Source organism: Aedes aegypti, chromosome 3 (genome assembly GCF_002204515.2).
Source record: "Aedes aegypti strain LVP_AGWG chromosome 3, AaegL5.0 Primary Assembly, whole genome shotgun sequence".
NCBI lineage: Eukaryota > Metazoa > Arthropoda > Insecta > Diptera > Culicidae > Aedes > Aedes aegypti.
In genome coordinates, this window is record NC_035109.1 from 407286936 (window position 1) to 407308197 (window position 21262).

The 21262-nt window shown below is 40.4% G+C and overlaps 2 protein-coding genes across 2 annotated transcripts in view; one reads left to right on the plus strand and one right to left on the minus strand.

Moving 5' to 3' along the window:
• The window catches only part of LOC5569133, a 93799-nt gene that overhangs the window by 26871 nt on the left and 45666 nt on the right, over positions 1–21262 (plus strand). The gene's annotated exons all lie outside the window — the stretch shown is intronic.
• LOC5569494 (haloacid dehalogenase-like hydrolase domain-containing protein 2) lies at positions 8846–9801 on the minus strand. The gene is made up of 2 exons (XM_001658529.2): positions 9618–9801; positions 8846–9564 (listed from the first exon to the last, which is right to left on the minus strand). Exons 1-2 carry the CDS (start codon positions 9707–9709, stop codon positions 8874–8876), a joined length of 783 nt encoding a protein of 260 aa, XP_001658579.2. The 5' UTR covers positions 9710–9801; the 3' UTR covers positions 8846–8873.

Sequence of the window (21262 nt, forward strand, 5' to 3'; positions counted from 1 at the left end):
TCACAGCCCATTTTCTGCCCATACTCGCATAACAGTCCCATTTATATAGGAAATCCCATATAATATGGGACTGTTTTGCGAGTATGGGCAGTTTTCTCAATGCCTACTTTTTACAGATGGGACTGACTTGCGATTCACGGCAGTAATGTGATGATAGATTTTCAAGAGGATTTAATTGAAATTGAACGAAAAAACGGGTTTCTCATTCCTGCTGATTGCTGATGATTGAATGATGGATTCTTGAGCCCAAAGTGTGTAATAACCCATGGACATCCACACGTCCTGGGGTATCGACGTCCATACGCCTCGGCCAGCTATCTTTGGAAGTTACCCCAGGGTCGGCTTTAGACCCGGGAGGACTGAGAAACCCCACACTTACCTGCCAACAATCGGACGAACTAAGGGAATGCCAAATTAATTAGAGGGATAATCTCTCGCAAACAATAGTTAAGGGAACCAATCAAATTTGATCTAATAAATCTATACTCCACTGCACTGTGACGTTACGCATCAATTTTGACAGGTACTGGTCCTGTTGTTTACAGTTTGGACTTAGTACTTTTTTCGAATCATTCTTAATTTCGTGAAAGTTTGCTGCGAGGAGAGGACAAATCCACTGCAGATACCCACGGATCGTATTATTCTATCTTCCTACCGTGAAAAATCGTCACCATAAGCATGCTGGTGATAGAAAAGCGAAGATGAAAAAATGATGGAAAAAACGACTAAGTCCTAAACGTAAGCAACAGGACCAGCAGCTGTCAAATAAGTGAGGTTAGGCTCGTCATATGCAGCGCTCTATTGGTGTTTAAGGGTTAATTACAATTTCTTTGTTCGTTGGGGCCCACAGCGTCATGGTGTTTGGTGGTGGAGGAAGGGAGGAGATGATGACGTAGCTGCTGCAACACGTGCTAGACTTCGTTGGAGAGACGTCGGATTGAGTGGCGTCGGCATCGCTCGCCGGCGGAGAGTTTACTGGGTTTCGCACCGACGGCCGAATATGTCGTTTCGTTGGTCATCTTCGCACCGCCCCGCGGCTTGTTTGAGGCGGTCACTTTAGGGATGTGTATCGTACACACGAGGATACACTGGGAAAAACTATTACGATCCGAAGCGTGTTTGCAGCCCTTCTTCTGCAGGCCGTTAACACTGAAAGGGGGGGTGGGGGTCCTGGTGATGTATGAAAGCACCGTTTCTTTGGAGTCCGTGGTCTCAGCAATTACACACGAAACAGTCTTCCACACCACGAACTCAACTATCGGTCTTAGCACCTCACTTCTATTGTTCCAGAGGAACCTTCGCTTAACTTCTTGTCTGCTTCCGATCTCGGACTTAAGTGCTTGAGCTCCCCTCGATCGATCTCCACTCTCCTTTTACAAGTCCCCATCTCCATCCTCCTCCTCCCATTCCTCCCGTTGCTCCACTCCCTTCCTCATTTACAGGATTTAGGGTTGTTGTGTTTTTGAAACATTTCAAACCGAGGGGAGTACAATGATTTCTTTAACTGGGGTTTGAATCCAATTTTAGCCTATAGCAGTGGTTCTCAATTTAACTTAACATTGCTTTCTTTTATATATTTCTTTATTTACTAACAACCTTTTTAGGTCAAACACTAAGAATAGGATAAGTTTTATTTATTTAATATCATATGATAAGTTATTTTAACTAATAAGCTAAGGGAACACTTATACAATTATTTATTGAAAACTCAAATTAAGAAGACCTCTATTGTTGCCGATATCGTCGGTAACAAGTGTTGTAGCCAATAAAACAGAAAAGTAAGGTTTGTTTGGATATTTTTAAAGAAGCTTCTACCATAAGCAAGTCCGCCACTAAGATTTGTTGGCGTAGAAAGACTTTTTTTGGACTTTTGTTATTTCTCAAACATGATTCAAATATCAGTACTTTTCAACAGCATTATACGGGCTTGCTTGGGCACGTCAGGAGTTAATCATCAATATTAACCTCCTTTTCCCGAGCAGCCTAGATAGCCGCGTAGTGTCGGTAGCGGTTGTTTCAACTGGCTAAGAATTAACACTACGGACTGCCTGTTCCGATGGTAAAAGTCCACCTCACAGGTGACCCCTAATTTATGGTGTGATGCGTACCGTGCCTAAGAATGAATGGTTAGGGGGGTCTAAATAAAACCTAACCGCAAACGGAGCCTGTGGGGTACCAGGGCGCCCTCCACAGTATTGAGTCCTTCCTGTGCTACCCGGAGCAATGGTGCAGGTGACCTTGTGTTTCTCCGAGATAATCGGCTGCCCTTCTTCAGTCTCTATCCTGAGGCTTAATAAGGGTGGGATTATGAATATGTTGACATTTAATTTAAATTATCACCTATATGGATTCGCATTATGCGTTTTACACAGTGTATTCTGTGCTCTTTCGCCTTTGGCGACTTTAAATAGATACCGATCTGGTTTTTTCGTTGCTGGTCTTTTTCGTGCTGAGATTGCAAAAAGCTTAATCCTGCCTAGTTTGGGTAGTGGCTACGGTTAGGTTAGCTCAGATCAATCTTCAGCATAAAAGAACAGCAACGATCAATCTTTGCAGACTCATGCAAAATGGTGCAGCCCAAGTGGCGCTAGTTCAAGAACCCTACTTTCGTAGAGGGAACTTCTATCTAGGTAACCTTGTGGACCCAGTTTTTGCTTCTTTTAGCAAGCTTGAAATGGCTAACTCGCGCTCCATGCCCCGCGCATGCGTGCTCGTTAATAAAGCAATCGTTGCTACACTCATTTCTGAGTTAACTACCAGAGATGTATGTGCTGTCACAATCGATGTTTCTGTTGGTGACCTCAACAGGAAATACGTCTATTGTTCGGTATATTTACCACATGATGAACCATCCCCAACGGATGACTTCAAACGAGTTGTCGTACACTGCGTAACAAAAGGCCTTCCGCTGATTGTGGGTAGTGATGCCAATGCTCATCACATCATCTGGGGCAGCTCGGATATCAATTTGAGGCATGTATCAGATGAGGAATCATTATCTGATCATCGCTACATCTTCTTTGAACAGTCAAATGTAACTGCGCAGACTTTGCGTTTTAGGAATCCCCGGTCAACAAACTGGGAACTCTACATTGAATTGGTTGCGACCAAATTTCATGGATATTCTCCGTCCATTGAAAATCCAAGTGATCTGGATGATGCTGTTGATACTACAACATCCTACATTATGGAAGCTTTTGAAGAAGCATGTCCTCTGCGGTCTGTAAAGACTACAAGAGGGACCCCATGGTGGAATTCCGATCTGACTAGACTCAGGAAACAATGTAGAAGGAGTTGGAACAGACGCCGTTCAGCTGGATCAGAGTCGTTCAAGTCAGCTCGCAAGGCTTACAAGAAGGCTCTTCGTTCTGCTGAACGATCCGGCTGGAAAAACCTTTGTACTAATGTTTCCAGTTTGAGTGAAGTCAGTCGGTTGAACAAAATTCTTGCAAAATCTAAGGATTTCCAAGTGAACGAAATTCGCTTACCTAATGGTGACTTTACTTCTTCCGATGAAGAAGTTTTAGAATGTTTATTCAATACACACTTCCCCGGATGTGTGGACATAGCATCTACGGATGAACCAAATGTCTTTTCATGTAGTTACGAGTCTCTGGCCTCGGCTCGCAGTATCGTAACTACTGAATCGATTCAATGGGCACTTAATAGTTTTGCTCCTTTCAAATCTCCAGGAGCGGATGGGATTTATCCTGTTCTGCTCCAAAAGGGATTTGAGTTTATCAAACATGTTTTGAAACAGCTACTTGTAAGCAGTTTTGCTACCGGGTACATTCCCAAATCCTGGCGTGATATTACTGTAAAGTTTATCCCAAAAGGAGGACGTGCGTCGTATGAGGAAGCGAAGAGTTTTAGACCAATCAGTCTGACCTCTTTTCTTCTGAAATGTCTGGAACGCATTATCGATCATCACATCCGTGATGTTTATTTGGCAAACATGCCTCTTCATGTGAATCAACATGCTTACCAATCTGGAAAGTCCACTGTGACTCTTTTACACAAAGTTGTATACGATATCGAGAAAGCATTCGCTCAGAAGCAATCGTGCTTGGGTGTTTTCTTGGATATTGAGGGTGCCTTTGATAACGTGTCTTTCGATGCCATATTGGAAGCCGCACGAAACCATGGGCTACCTACAATGATTACCAATTGGATTCATCAAATGCTCAAAAACCGACATCTCTTCTCGACATTGCGTCAAGCAGCGATTCGAAAATTGAGTGTTTGCGGATGCCCCCAAGGGGGAGTCTTGTCACCACTTTTGTGGAATCTCGTAGCAGATACGCTATTGAGGCAACTCAATAATTGCGGTTTTCCAACTTATGGATTTGCCGACGACTATCTAGCTCTGATAGTTGGTATGTGCATAAGCACCCTATTCGACCTGATGCAAAGTGCTCTTCAGGTAGTCGAGAGTTGGTGTCGCCAATATGGCCTTTCGGTTAACCCGAATAAAACATCTATTGTTCTTTTTACGGAAAGACGAAACCGCGATGGAATTCGACCTTTACGTCTTTTTGGCACTGAGATTAATGTGACTGATCAAGTAAAGTATGTCGGAGTCATTCTAGATTCCAAACTTTTATGGACAGCTCACATTGATTTCAGAGTCAAAAAAGCTTGTATGGCCTTCGGTCAATGCCGGCGAACCTTTGGTAAGACTTGGGGCCTCAAACCCAAATATATCAAATGGATTTACATAACAGTTGTTCGACCAATATTGGCATATGGATGTCTTGTGTGGTGGCAAAAGGGCGAAGTGAGAACAATCCAATCAAAATTGGGCCATCTCCAAAGGATGTGCTTGATGGCGATGTCTGGTGCGTTCTCTACAACTCCCACAGCAGCGCTCGAGGCCCTTTTCGACGTTGCGCCACTACACATATATCTTAAACAAGAAGCACTTTCTTGCTCTTACCGTTTATGGGTACTGGATCTACTGGAGAAAAATCCAGTGAATCGTAGATCTACACACACTTCGTTGTTTCCACTTTTGGTGAATTGGGACAAAATTGTCCTTGCTCCAAGTGATCTCACAATTGCTTGTAACTTTCCTTACAGGACATTTATCACACAATTCCCTTCACGGGAAGAGTGGACGTCTGGCTATTTGGAAAGAAGTATATCAAACAATATAGTATGTTACACTGATGGCTCCCTTCTTGAAGGTAGAGCTGGTGCAGGAGTATATTCTCGTGAGCTAAGGCTGAATCAGTTTTACTCACTTGGTAGAAACTGCACCGTTTTTCAGGCGGAAATATTTGCTCTTATGTGTGGAGTGCAATCAGCACTTCAACAGCGCGTAATGGGTAAAGTCATATACTTCTGTTCAGATAGTCAGGCTGCTATAAAAGCTCTCGCTTCGGCCAACTCAAGGTCGAAGCTTGTTATCGCATGTCGAACTCAAATTGAGGAACTGAATTCAGTCAACTCTGTAAACCTTGTATGGGTACCTGGCCATTCTTCCATCGCTGGAAATGAATTGGCTGATGAGCTAGCTCGCGATGGAGCATCGCATGACTTCATTGGCCCTGAGCCGGCTATTCCAATTTCGAAGTGCTGGGTGAAACTTCAGATAGACTCTTGGGCGGCAACTCAGCACAAGCAATATTGGAATAGTTTGGAGTCGTGTCGTCAAACAAAATTGTATATTACTGAGCCATCTCCAAAGGTGGCGAAGTATTTAACAAATCTGTCAAAGCAGAATTGCAGTCTCTTGGTCAGAGCGTTGACAGGCCACTGCCGACTCAACTATCACATGGCAAATATTCAGCGTGCTGACTCATTTGTGTGTGATAGTTGTGACTCCGATTATGGAACTTCGTATCACCTGATATGTAACTGTCCAGTTTTTGCGCAAATGCGATTCCAATTACTTGGTAAACACTTATTAAGTGAAACTGAATACAGAAGCCTGAATCTTCAGGACATCCTGTTATTCTTAACCCGCTGTGGTAATGAGCTATAGGCTCTCTTTACGCTCATGCGTTTTGCAGTGCCCTTTTTAGGGCGCTGTTCGAATCCATTGTGGTATGGAGCTACATGCTCTCATTTCGCTTATGCGATCTTCCCTCTTCAAGGGACCCCACTCCTATTTCCTCCCATCTTTCCCTTCCCTTTCCTCTCCCATCGGGTAGATGATGAAATAGGCTCAAATATGGCGATGGCACAAATCTCCCAACTGGTGGGGAACGTGCCTTTGGAGCCGGCCTTCTGATACCTGATACCAGCTCCTCGCTACCAGAAGCAAGCTGTTGTACGAGATGGCTGAAGAAAATCGACCAAAGCCGCTTGTTGAAGCGCACATCGTCATGCGCATCGCAAATCTCATCGGGCGAGGAGGATTGAAACCAGTGCGCCGTCAAAATGTGTCCGTGTTACGCAAATTCAACAATTCAATCGGCCCTTTTCAGAGCCAACAAATGTGTTTTAAAGAGTTGATTGTGTAATATTCCCAAATTTGTTCGAGATGGCTGAAGAAAATCGACCAAAGCCGCTTGTTGAAGCGCACATCGTCATCCGCACCGCAAATCTCATCGGGCGAGGAGGACGCAACCAGTGCGCCGTCAAAATGTGTCCGTGTTACGCAAATTCAACAATTCAATCGGCCCTTTCCAGAGCCAACAAATGTGTTTTAAAGAGTTAATTGTGTAATATTCCCTAATGTGTTTACCACATACTTGCTATAATTTCTTAATTCATCTCATAGCAGCATACAACAATTGATTTATTACGAATAATTGACAATACGGCAATTTGAGGATGGTGGGGATTGCTCATCAAACCTTCCGGTCCGCCTCATAGTTACGTACTATTTGGTGCTGGGTGTAGTTCTTGTTTTTCCAGCTGTATTGAAAAGCATGAGCCATAGTCTTTGGCATACAATCGGATCTATCTTTAGCAGAAAAGAACCGAAATGTCTATCGACGACCGGTGATTGCTAGCAGATATAGTGGAGAGCTTGTCTTGAAACGTTCATCGCTTCAAGCTAGTTGAAAAACTGAATACACTGATTGCCTGTCGATCAGAGCCGAACTAGGCATAGATCGTATACATACATCTGAATCTACATGTCTCCGATGTATTACATCGTTCCAGGTGGGAGTTATCTGATATGTGAATATTGTACCATAACAGAATTTTCCATCTGAACGAAGTGATAAATCATAATATTCCGCAAACTGTATCACACATCTACAGAATGTATTGCGTGAAGTTAAGACACAGCAGAGTATTGGGTACATAGGACCAAGTCCCTGCCGGGTGGCGCGAAACTGATGAGCGATAGACAATAGAATCAACAACACTGCCATAAGGGATAGTAAGCATGTGACTATTGTCGAAACTATGATTAGGAGGCAAATCAACATCCCAAGATCAAATTTTTGTTACAACCCAATGTAGGTATCATTAAATTAGGCTGTAGAAAATGATAAATTTCTGATCACTTAGGAACCTTGCAACAGGTAATAAATGCTCGTAGTCTGTTTTCTTCGAATACACATGTATAAATTGTTAAAATTGCCGAATCATACGCGGAATTTATTAAACGGATCATGAAATTAGGACTGAAATCATAATAATGATAGATTATCAACTTTCCTTTCGTCTTGCTATTTGTTACCGTTAGAATCACCAAACTGATTGGTTTCCCACTACTTACACCAATACAACAGCACGAAAACTGAAGTATTATAATCGCGCGTTGGAACTTTCAATATCCATATATTACATCAATAGTGAATTCTTGTATGTAGCCAGTATAAATAACAGAATCATCAACTTCTTGAACATTCTTTAACTGAAAACAGGATGCTTGTTTTATCAAACATGCTCAATCTGCACCTAAAATCTCGGATCCAAATAGTTTTCTAAATAAAAATTGTGTCTAAATAAAACGTGTAGGCCAACAAAACGTAATTGAGTAGGAGTTTACAAGTTACTTAGCACATGAAAAGCAGTTTAAATTAATCTATTACTAGATCAACACTAATGCTCACATTTTTATATTCTCATTTCATCATGGTCCTCATTGCTCGAGCGGAGACGAACACCCTGGAGATGAAAAAATCGACAGCGCTACGATAAGGAAACGTAACAGATGAGAAACTATCGATACATTTATCAATTATAAAACCCCGTTTTAATGTTAACACTTTGTTTCTGTTTTTTCTGTTTTTTTCGTTTCAGCAATCAAATAACCGAACCAACTCTACTATCTTTTCATTTCTTCTTCGTTATACTTATAGTCCTTCTGGCACTGAACCGAGTGGTGCGCCTTCCGCTTTCTTACTGGTGCTGTTTTTCCTGTACATTTGGCATAGTGTCGGAGGTGGTGTACTGTATTTGCTATACAACGCGCTACTTTCGATATTGTGCTTGGCGTGTGGGGAAGCAGTACTAGTGGTGAAGCGGAGGGCGCCATTCGGTTTAGTGCCAGAGGGACTATATCTATTCAATGTATCTGAAGCTTGTGGGACCGCTTTAATTCCGGCGCCTGCTTGTGGAAGATCCCGGTGTGCTAAACGGTATAGGACATGTTAACGGGGGAGGCTTGGTAGGTCCTCACCCAGCCCGTGTCTAGATGGGCGGATAATTGTCTGCCAGGGTGTGGATTGAGCAATTACAATTACAATTTTCAACAGCATTATCTTTATTTTATTTTATTTTTTTCAAAAAATCACGTTTTGTTTTGGTATGACAAATTTTTGAAACTTCCTTTTTCTTTAAACCAGTAAAGCAATATCTACCTGAGAAATATTCTTCTGGTAAATAAGCATAATCTAAACACATAGGCTGAAGCATCAACATAAATCCAAAGTATAACTACGTCTTCTACTTAGGGCGACCCTTTATTAATTTAACGTTTTACTTATACATTCTACAACGGCACTAAAGTTTTTGAAGATTCCACTAACTTTCGGAAGAGCATCCTTATCGTACAACTCGTGTTGAAATTTCCCCGTTTCCACTAGGAATCCTCTCATTCCTATTGCCATGGCTCCTAGGCAGTCATCGTTCGGGTCATCGCCGATCATTACACACTCCTCTGGTTTCAACCCATCCGGCATAGCTGAACGAAAGAAGTAAGCATTCGGCTTTCCAATGCACTCACTTTTCAACCCGGTGCTGTATTCCAAGCCCTTCACGAAACATCCAGGACCTAGGCTAATCCCGTCCTTCGTTTTGTAAAACTTTCCTTCGTGAATGGCCACCAGCCGAGCTGTCCCCTTGCTGTTGTGCAAAATCCTGAAGGCCTCATTAAGGTACTCGTACGAGAATCGTTCAGGGGCCAATCCGACCACAACCGAGTCGTATTCATTGGCGGAGTCGTTTGCAGGGAAATCTTTCCTCGCGTCGTCTGTTAGGATGTAATACGGATTGAGGTTGTTACTTTGCACAAAGCGAGAGGCGGCCGTCAGCGAACTGTAGATCTCGGTTTGTTCCAGCTGGAATCCAATCTTGACCAGCCGAGCGTATAGAGATGAAACGCTTTCCTTCGTTGTGTTCGTTACGAATTTCACCGAAACTCCCAGTTGTCGCAGTCTACCAATTAGGTCAGTTAGTTCCTTATCAATGCTTAATTGTTATAGGTGTACCTTTTAAGAGCTTCTACAGCACCATCGGTAGGTTGATCTTCGACGTGAAGCGTTCCACTCAGGTCGATGAGAGCGGCCTTTATGGGGATCATTTTTGAGTTTTTTGTAGGTAACAATACTCCGAACTAATGGGCACGTTCTGACTAGCATTGATATGGGCGAATCACTCTGTTTTGGACGATTCGACCATATATGGCATGCGCAGGGCTGGTAGCGAGTCACGTTTTAGCCTTTTTAGTGACTTGGACGTTATTTTTAAGTTGATCAATAAAAAGTGTGAATTCATGATAATGAATTATAGGCTGGATCAGCTTCTTGAACTCAAACAAAAAAAAAAATGTTTCACAGATCTATGTTACTCATAAGACAAACATAATGTGATTTATAAATTTAGATTCAATAAATTAAGAATTCCTTTCTATTTTTCTGGATTAATCTACGTTAATATTCCGTATACATTTCTGATGAAATTCTTGCGAATGTGTGACAGAAGAAGATCCTCAATGGTTCATTTTATAGTTTTTTTTAAGGGATTTACCAAGTACCCTGCAAAGATTCCTTAAATCCTTAAATTCTTAACGCTGATTTTCCTGTTTTCTCAATGAATTTTATATGAATTCCATCATGAATTCATCAACGGTTTGTCTCAGGAAATGGTAAAAAATCCTACAGGTGTTATTCCTAGAAATCTATAAAGAGCTCTTCCAGGAATTCTTCCATAAAGTTCTTGCAGTTTTTTTTCTAGGAATTTCAATATTTGGAAGATAATGGGAGGTATTCGAGTAGTTCGATTCGAATGACTATTAGGGGAATTTACGTATTCTCGGCAGTCTAAGCCTGTATGTATTTATTAAATTTATCAACAGGCTTCATAGCCCCAATGATATTGTTAAAACTAAGGACAGCAATACAAATTAAAAAAAAAAACTCAATCACGAACATAATCTTGGTCACAGACTGTGCTGGGAATGGTAATAGTAGTAGGCTTGACTTTTCGCGAAAATCACGTGGCTCTCCCAGTACAGTAGTTCAAAAACGTGAATCTCATCAAGTAGCCTCTGTTGCGTGCACGAATTTTCTAAATCATGAGTGTCATTGAAGGCTCTAAATGCGGGAAATGCAGCGGGAAATAGAACATTTTTCTACAGTAATTTCGGGTTGCCCTTAGCAACGGGTGTTTTGCAATTTTCAAGGCATTTGCTTACAGCAGCGATGGGCGTGAGTTTCACTGGCTTCGCTGACTGTGATTGGCTTTGTTTGGCTACTGTAGAGTGAGTTTCAGATTTTTTCCCAACCCTGGTCACAGTCTCAAACATAATCATAATCTTTGTCAGGCAATTAAAAAAAAACACATTTAACATATAATCGTTGTCGTTATCCGCTTCTACCAGCAAAAAACTCCGAAAATCTTTGACGAAGCGATTCACGGGTGAGGTGGAAGTCAAACAGTAGGGCAATCCTGTTGAAGACGCGCTGGATACCGATGATCGCCCCATGCATTCCGTAGTTAGTTCTTCGTAATGGCAAGCGTAGCATAACATTGTTCCGGAGTGATCGTGACTGGGCGTGTAAATCATTTTTTTCCAGGATGAAGGCACAATCTATCCGTCCTTGTAGCGTGTCTGCAACCGTAAGAGCTCTGCAGACGTCCCTTCTGGTGCGAAGTAGCTCTCTAGATCAATCAGCTGGCATCGACTCTCGTAGCTTGGCAGTTGGAACGGGTTTCTCCATGGCAGTTTCCGAAGTGCAAACCGAAGAAAACGGTGCTGTACGGACTCAATCCTTTCGGAGCCGTTGTCGTAAGCGGGGCTCTAGACCGCAGAACAGTATTCCAAAGTGGAACGCACGAGCGAGCAATATAGGGACTTTAAGCAGTAGACGTATGTGAAGTTCTTTGCAATCCTGAAGATGAATCCCAATGTTCTGGATGCCTTGTCGACAATGTACGAAACATGCGGCTTGAATGTCAGCTTTGAATCCAGAATCACCCCGAGATCCTTTACTTGGTTCACACGATCGATTGTAGTTCCCAGCAGGCAGTAGTCAAATATTATCGGCCGTCTTTTCCTTGAAAACGTTATAATGGAACACTTCTTTGGGTTAACTACCATACGGTTCAGGAAACACCTATCGGCAAAGTGATCAAGCTGTTGTTGCAAAAACCCACAGTTGGCAATGGAGTGGATCTTAAGAAACATTTTGAGATCATCAGCATATGATAGCCGAGGACTTCTGATGGCCGAATGAACGTCATTAAAATAGATTAAGAAGATCAATGGCCCCAGGTGACTACCTTGGGGTATGCCAGACGTAGCATAAAAGCTGCCAGATCTGCAGTCTCCTATCGCCACCTTCAACAGGCGACCGGTTAAATAAGTTTTGAACCAACTAGAGAGACTGCCACAGACGCCGAGCCTTTCAAGCTTAGCGATCGCAATAGTATGGTTCAGCTTGTCAAATGCGGCGGACAGATCGGTGTAAATAACATCCGTTTGTGATCGTTCTACCATGCTGTCGGTTATAAACGATGTCAAACAGAGCAAATTGATGGCGGTGGAACGACCGGCAGTAAACCCGTGTTGATCAGGACAAAGATGTTGCTTGCAGTGCGACAGAAGTGGTTTCATGATAACGAGTTCGAAAAGCTTCGACACGGCACATAGCGACGTAATCCCTCTGTAATTGTCAACGTTGCGCTTGCTTCCTTTTTTGTGCACCGGAAATATGTGTGCAATCTTCCAGTTAGAAGGAAATATGCCGTTCGAAAGTGACGAACGAAATAAAAAAAGAAGGGGGCTCAGCAAGCCGCCGATGTGTTTCTTTATGAGTACAGACGTACTCCATCAGGTCCAGGATTGTTGGACGCTTTCAGTTGCTTTGCTGCTTCTGAGATCATTCCTTCGTCTATTTCGATTGCACCTAATGCTTGGTCGTTCAAAGGAACATTTCTGGCTGCAAGTGAAACTTCATGGCTGCTTAAAGTCTCGCTGCTAAAAACAATAGAAAACTTTTCTGCGAATAGCTGGCAAATTTCCTGAGTAGATGAACCCGTTCTCCCATTCAATTCCATTGAAGATGGCAGCCCGTACGTCTTCCGCTCCTCGTTAACGTATTTCCAGAAAGATTTTGGCTTCAATTTGAATTTACGTTCGATTTCACGTTGGTATCGCAAGAAACATTGACGACTTAAGCGTTGATATTCGTGGTTCAGCCTCACGTAATGGCATCTTAGAGAGGGTGTTCGAAATTTGGTATACCTGCGGAGAGCTGCTCTTTTAATTGACTTCATTTTTCGCAGTTCTGCAGTCTGCCAAGGAAGTCGCGAAACTTGATGCACTCTTTTTGGGACGTGCCTGTCAATGACGTATGCCAAGACATGTGAAAAGGTTAAAGCAGCAGTATCAACTTCGTTATGATCCAAAACATTGTCCCAGTCAATGCTACTCAACACTTCCGCAATACTATGGTGGTCGGCGTTCTGGAAATCATAAGATACAGTTGCTGGACGATCGATGCAATTGACGGGGAGGGTTCTTTCGACGGAAATATAAATAATAAAGGGAGGGTTATGAGGGACATCCTTAACTAGTGGGCATGGGGCCACCAAAATAAAGGGTGCTTCATCCTGGGTACTGACGAAGCAAAGATCCAAGCTGCATCCGTTCTCATTGACTACGTGATTTATCTGGGATATCATAGCGGCACTATAGCTGTCCAAGAGACCGGCTACACAACTATGGATTACGGAGCGTTCGGGGTCCGGATAGAAGAAACCATTGTGCGATAGTTTCCACGAGACGGTTGGTATGTTGAAGTCACCTAAAACGAGGACCTCATCGACAGGTGAAGCAGTATCGATAACAGCAAAAACTGATTGAGAGTGAGTTCCGAAGGCAGCATTGTCTCGGGTCAGATCGGGTGCAACATAAAGCGCGCATAGAAACAGTTTTCGATCGCGGAGATCAACACAAAACCAAACTTGTTCTAGGCATTTCCAGGCTTCGTTTTCGACGGCCCTCGCTTTCAGTTCTCGTCGAACGGCAACGAGTACGCCACCACCAGTAGATTTCTTGCTGTTATCTGACTCCGATCACAACGGAAAACTTCGTAATCTGGTCCAAAAATTTGGCTAGACAAAGTTCGAGAATCAAGCTACGTCTACGTCTCTCAAAACTGGAATTCGAAACAGCCAAGCGGTAGTCCTCCACACATGAGTAAATTCCACCAACATTTTGATAGTAAACTACGATGTCCTCGAATCGTTTTGGTACGGGATCGCTGATGTTCCTGAAATCTATGTAAATATCAGGCGACGACTGAGGGCGTACAGAAGGAAAATACTTGCCGTGATTGGATGCTTGGTAGACCCTCTCTCCACATCTGACTACAGGACCGGAACGACTTTGATGAACGGAGCCAGCAAAAGGCAGGACTGCGTCAGAGGGATTAAGGGCTTCCATTGGCCTTTCTCGGACATCAGCAAACAAATTACGTGTCTGTCTGTTTACGTTTATGCACTGCTCAATCCTCTATCGACTCATACCGACAGATTTGGTAAAACCTTTTTGGAAACATTTACAACACCTCGAACATCTCTGTGTGACTATCGTCGACAGCATCATTCTCTTCGGCAGCTTTCCCATAAAAACTGCAGGCAAATCTGTTCAGCAGCAGCGAACCAGTCGTATTTTCAGGCGTATTCATTTGAATTGATGACATCTATGGCGAAACTGGTTTTTCAGTCTAGCAGATCTCGTCAGCAGGAAGCTGGCAGAAGAAAGAATCATCTGAATGTTAAAGGATTTTCCAGGTATCCTACAAAAAATCCCCAAAAATTTCTCAAACGGATTTTTCCAGTTCTTTCAATCATTTTCATATTAATTCCTTCACGAATTCATCAACGGTTTGTGTCAAGATTTGCTTAAAAATCCTCCTTGCTATTCCAAGAAATCTATAAGAAGCTTTTCTAGGAATTCCGTCGCCAAGGGCTGAAAGTCTCGTTAATAAAGACAATTCATTCATTCATTCTAGGAATTCCACCATTAAGTTCCCGCAGTTTTTTTTTTTTTTTAGGAACTTCACCTACTTTTTTTCCAAACATTTCTCTAGTAATTTTTCCGATTAAATCTCCATGAATTCTTCCAAATTTTATTTAAGGTTCCAGACTAGTATTCAAATACAAATTTCTTGCGGAATTGCGTTCGAAGGTTTTCTAGATTTTTTTAGATGATTTTTCAATAATCCTTGACAATTCCATGGAGACATTCCTGGAAAAAATCTTTGATTATTTCCTTAGACAATTTCTTAAAAAATCTTGAGAGGAGTATCTGAAGGTATCCTTAGAGAAATTGAAAAATTAAATATTAAAAAAAAAATCGAGACATTCAGTTCCTACCACTCCTGAGTAAGAAATGCGTGCAGTGATTTTCACTAGAAATTTCAACAAATGAGCCAAATAATTCTCCTCTGATTAGGCCTTAACCATGTGCATTTCTATAACAAATGCTTGAACAAACTATGTTAAATGATACAAATTGTCAATCAGTTCTTCTGCTTCTTGGCATTAACGTCCTCACTAGGACAGAGCCTGCTTCTCAGCTTAGTGTTCTTATGAGCACTTCCACAGTTATTAACTAAGAGCTTTCTTTGCCAAACTTGCCATTTTCGCATTCGTATATCGTGTGGCAGGTACGATGATACTCTATGCCCAGGGAAATCAATGAAATTTCCATTACGAAAAGATCCTGGACCGACCGGGAATCGAACCCAGACACCTTCAGAATGGCTGTGCTTTGTAGCCACGGACTCTAACCACTCGGCTAAGGAAGGCCCCAATTGTCAATCAGTATTTGATTGAAATCTAGATTTTTCTATATGTTATCATAGAATCAGTTTCAGGGTTAGAAGCAAAGGGGTGTAAGTAACAAAAACCTAGTTGTGCAAAAATCGACTTAGAAGATTTTTTTTTAGCAATTTTTCATTTTATATAAATCGTGTGGGAGTCACAAAAACTAGCCAATATTCTATTAATGAAGCTATTTTTTTCTGTTATACGAAAAAATCACTCAAAATTACTGTTGGAAAGCTTGAAAACAGTATTATTTTGTAGTATACTTCACTCAAAACTGACCAAAATGTCGCTTACATCCCTTTGCAGTAGCGCAACCAGGATTTGGTTCTGGAGGGGGTTTTGATATCTTGAAGGTAATAATAAATCTTCGAGCTGTTTAGTAGAATACCTATAAGTAAATGAAAAAAAACCGAATTTAGTACTATACCATTTAATTCCACTAGAGTTTGTATCCTTTGACAGATACGCGTACTGAAGACAGGCCGTCTTCAGTGTCGTGTACTACTAAGTCGAGTCTAGTACACGACACTGAAGACGGCCTTACAGTTGAGGTCGAAATACGCGTATCTGTCAAAGGATACAAACTCTAGTGGAATTAAATGGTATAGTACTAAATTCGGTTTTTTTCATCTACTTCAAGGTAATAATTTTTGGGAAAGTAGGAAGCCAAACCCCATTCTTGGCTCACTTCGGCAGTGGTGTTTTTTTTAAAAAGCTAGAGCGCTCATATTTGGCCAAAATGTGCATCGTACTGATGCGCTTCTTACACCAAAGTTTCAGACAATTCTACCGAGAAAAACCCCTATGCCAAAGTGAATCAAGGAAGTGGGAAGTGGTTCTGCACCCTATGTTTCAACAAAAAAAAAATGGGTTGTAGAGTTTTAGTATATTTTGTTTTGAATGTGCATACTTGGTTAAACTCATTAAACAAGATTAAAATACATAACGCGTGATAATGCTCAATCAGCATTTACTTATCTGTGTTCGTTGAATAATTACCATAACATTCGTTGTCGTCCTATGTTACAGTATTCGATATGCAGAAGGAGAAAACATTATCTGCGTAATTTTTTAAAACTGATGAAACGATTCTCCGGAAATCTATAATCTGAAGGTCGGGAAAGTTTGCAATGTAATGAGCAAATTGAAAGATTATTTATGCTGTGGATGGGACCTTTTTCCCAATATATTTAAATGGATAACCAACTTCTGACACAAATGCTTCAGTTAAGTTTTCAGAAAAGGCAAAACAATATTAGGGACGAATGACCTTCGGGTTAAAGTCCCTCTCAAACAACAACAACAGCAAAACAATATTATAGCCTTACAGCACTGAACAGAACAAATTGCCCACGGGTCACTTTTCATATTAAAGGATCAAACTTGGAGACCTGGGTCTTGGCTTCTAGCGGGCTTTTTGTAATTTGCACTGAAATTCATAAATAAGCTTTCACTCACTTCACTTAATTTCACTCAGCAGAAAATTCATGATATTTCAATCACAAACTTTTTTGTCATCGTATGTTTCGAATCGTGTGAAAAATGTCTTAACTTTCACTTTGATTTTATTTGAATACAAAATTTTCACTAAATAATATAGTTCTAAAAACAAGTTTGAATTAATGATCAATTTCGCAAAATAGTGGAATGAACAGTTTTATTTTTGTGTTTTTGATAAATTTTTGTTTTGATAAAACGAACAACTTGTACTATATTTTGTTAAGTACTGTATTATAGTACAAGTTTGCAAATATTTTTGTTTTATTAACCTCTTCAGGGGTCTAAGAATTTAAAGAAAACATAGAATAAGAATGTTACTGTTAAAACCACTGAAACTCAGAGTGTTAATACGAGCCTAAATTACTGATCCATAATTGTAGAATGTTAATGAACTACAGAAATATACAAGATAAGCCTTATATTTTTTCGGCTCTGGGGGGGGGGGTTTTGACCCCCAAAACCCCCCCTTGGTTGCGCCACTGTCCCTTTGCGTTTTGGGCCCCCCAATTACAAATTCACAATTTGTAATGATTCAGTTCGTCGAAAATAAATGACACTCTCAAACTACTTATTATGGAGAAGAAGGGTTTTAACTTTATGGAAATTCTACCACAAATTAATCCTTACAAACCGTTATTTTTTTAATTTAAGATTCTGGGTTTTCACCAGAATCTTCTGAAATTTATCCACAATTATTGTTTTTTGAAAATTCCGCTATTTTTGTATAACAAATTTGTCCAGAATTGCCAGAAGCAAATCGTTTTACATCTCATCGGCATTTGAAAATCTCATCAAGTTCCACATGAAAAGCAATCTTGACACGACTTTTATACCAACTGAGATCACAGATTCGAAATAATAGCCTATGCTTAACTTATACTGGTATTGTAAAAAATGAGGAGTGTGATCTCAAACGCCCCATCTTATTGGAACGATCTTTCTCATCATGATGATTCTAACCTATTTTAATAATGTGACCCGATAACTAATAACAAACCATTTATGGCCAATAAGTCATATCTCAGACCGATAATATTATGAAATATTTCAAATTACTTTATATGAAATTTTATACAATATGAAGATTGATTGATACCCAAGCCTATAAGGAACGTATTTTCATTTCTAGAAGTTTTTTGTACTAATACTCGTTGTTTTGAAGCCGCTTTTTATTCACAGTTGTTCACTATTTTGATAATTTTAGTCACTATTATGTTACTGTATAGCCGCTACCAGCCCTGCATATGGCCGATGAACTAAACACAATAGGCCTCTGCACTGTTTTGATTTTGTATAGGATTTTGACTTTTACTGGCCTTGTTGTTTACAAAATTCATGAAGGAGTGAAAGGGAGAGGTACATTTTTGTGCAGAGCCCCATAAATTTGACGTTGACATATACACTCAAAATTATCCACACGTCAAGGCTACGTGAAAACATACGTAGTTTTTTTCCATCGCACTTTTTACGTAGCAGCTACGTGGATCATAGGTGGCACTGAATGAACTCACGAGTTAATGATTTTTTTTTTCGATCCACCGGAGTTTCACGTAGCAGTTATCAGAGTTGTGAGTACCTTTTACGGAGCGTAACATTGGATTCTAAACATTTTTCCAGTATGTAATACGGGAACTTTAGATAGGAAAGACATTAATTTCAAGTTTCTTTGTCACTGTTCTAAGTTTTTTTTTTTCAATTACTGGAAAGAAATTAAAATTGAAACTAACAAGCTATAACATTTAACCATTTATTCAAACACGAAAAAAAAACACTTTAGCTACACATTGAAAAAAAAATCCGTCTGCCATCGTGGTCCAACTCATCGTCTCCAACTCCAAATCCGATTCCAACTCTTTTGTAGACCAGTAGATCCGCTTTCAATGTTGAGTCCGGTGCATGGCTTTGCATGTCGACGATGCTGCTTTTCGTCCGAAACCGGATACATTGCAGGTGGATCATCAAAAACGCGACTGCCGTTGAAAGTACTGCTCAGCTCTATTATAAGAAATAAAAAATATAGCAATAAAGGGAAAGTCTATTTTAAACAAAGTTTACTTACCACTATTTTTCAATATTGTATGCGGTTCTGAAGTTCTTGCATTTTATTATCCATGACCGGCGTTTTTTCAACTCACCATCACGGAGACGGAATTCAACTCAATTTTGGGTTGTTTCAACGCAATTCCGAAGTTGAGCCCAATAACTTAATTTTGGCTAAATTTCCAAGGTCCCCACTAGGTAGTTTGGCATTAATTACATTAGAAAAATATACTTCATTTTGGGTTGATTTAACGCAAAATTGAGTTCTTTCGACCCAAACATAAAAAAAGTTGCATTTACCCAAATTTGGCTTATTGGGCCAAAGTACCCCCATTGGGTAGATGCAGCTCTCTCTATTTTTGACAACATTCGTGTGGGAGAAAGAGAAAACCGAGGGATTTTGGATTGAAACTATAATCGATATACTTAATTTTGGGTAAAGTAAACTTAAAAATTAGGTAAAAATATTTCTCCGTGATAACACATAATGAACTAGAAGTTGAACTGTCAAAATTTCGGTTCATTCACCCGTACGTTCCTTTCACGTAAGGGTGATGTTCTTCAATAGTAAATGTTATTGAGGGTTCATTTCATATATATCTGCGTCTAGGTGATTGTTACTGTCGTCAGGTAAACTGAAGAAAAATTCATTTTTTTTGGAATCTACGTGATTTTTCACGTAGCCTTGACGTGTGGATTTTTTTGAGTGCACAATTTTGTTTTGTTTGCTATAGGCCTATTCACAAGACGTTTGAAATCAGCTGATCGGGAAGCTCTTTGACAGTTCTTCCATGGAAATGACAGCCTCGTGTAAGCACCGATCGTCCACCGATGTAAACAAATGCATAGACGGACCTTTCACATGAAAAGGCTTATAACCCGACTTGGGGCGCATTCATAAATTACTACCGGCCTCAAAATTCGGAAGGTATCTTAAATTTTTTTAAAAGCATTTTTGCACAATTTTAGATAATTTTTGTATAAAGAGCAGGATAAAAGTGGCCATTAATGAACAATTTTTGTGTTACGTAATGTACACTGAGAAAAATCCACACGTTTGATCCGTGCGCTTAAAATTATGGATCGATTCATGAACGTCTATATCGATTTGTTGTGATTTTCTTACAAACCTCGTGTGTGTTACACATTCAATTCTTAAGTTTTGCTTCATGGACCGATTCATCAACCGAAAACATGAATTCCATAAATTTCCACATAAGTTCCTGAAGCTTTCCATTTCAAATTCGTGTGTGTCAACCTATGGGTGCATAGATCATCATCCAACACGGATTCAGTGTGTTTAACTTATGGTTATCTTGTGTCATGCTCATCATGTTCAAGTTGGTCGATTTGAAATCGATGAGCTTGCTGTCGATTTCCGTGTTCCAAATTTCTAAATTGTTAGTGATCAACCCATAGTGAACTAAATTGCGGTCGGACCTCGTGTCGAAAGACAGTCATCATCATGTTCCAAAGAAAAGAAGCAAATTCTGAAGCTGAAAGTGTTAGAGGAAAATTTTCGGATTCGTTTTTCTTTCAATTAGTGAAGATATCCGAGTGAAGATGATGAGTTCATTCTAATTTTCTATAAATGAAATGCATTACTTCCAGCATTGGATATAATGTATGGTGTTAGAGAATCGAATTCCACTAACAGATTTTCCTTGCTTTCAGCTTCGAATAAAATAAAATATGCTAATCCTGGGCTTCCCAAAATATGGATTTGCGGCGCCACGCTTGTTGCTGACTCACTTGCTTGAAAAAAAAACATTCAAGTGAGCTTGCGACAAGCAGAGGAGCCTCGAATCCATATTTTGGGGAGCAAGAGTTCTTCTACCAGATTTCTTCTTTCAGTCTCATGACATTCATGTTCTATCACACATAACTATCTAAAGCCACTACATTTCGAATTCAATAAGCAAATCAGTTGGTTTTCATGATTCAATATTTAGACATTTATGTTTGTTTCACATGACAACCTAATGTTGATACACATGTTATTATACCGTGAAGTCAATTACGAAATCCATATGGCTACCACACTCAAGTCATGTGGTTTTCCTCTTTGCGCAAATCTATTAGTAAAACACACGACCTAGACGTGTAGATTTTTCTCAGTGTATGCAAGACCCATTGTTTATAAGGGATTGCTGCCTTGAATTGACTTCCTAATGCTACCCTTAAAAATTGAAACAGATTCTTAAAAAATCATCGCGGTAAAACCACAGACAAACAGACATAACACTTTGATTTA

Coding starts and splice junctions, on each gene's coding strand:
- LOC5569494 (XM_001658529.2), bottom strand. CDS start 9,709: ATGATCCCCATAAAGGCCGCTCTCATCGACCTGAGTGGAACGCTTCAC. Junction 9,565..9,617: donor GCTGTAGAAGCTCTTAAAAG/GTACACCTATAA, acceptor CCTAATTGGTAG/ACTGCGACAACTGGGAGTTT.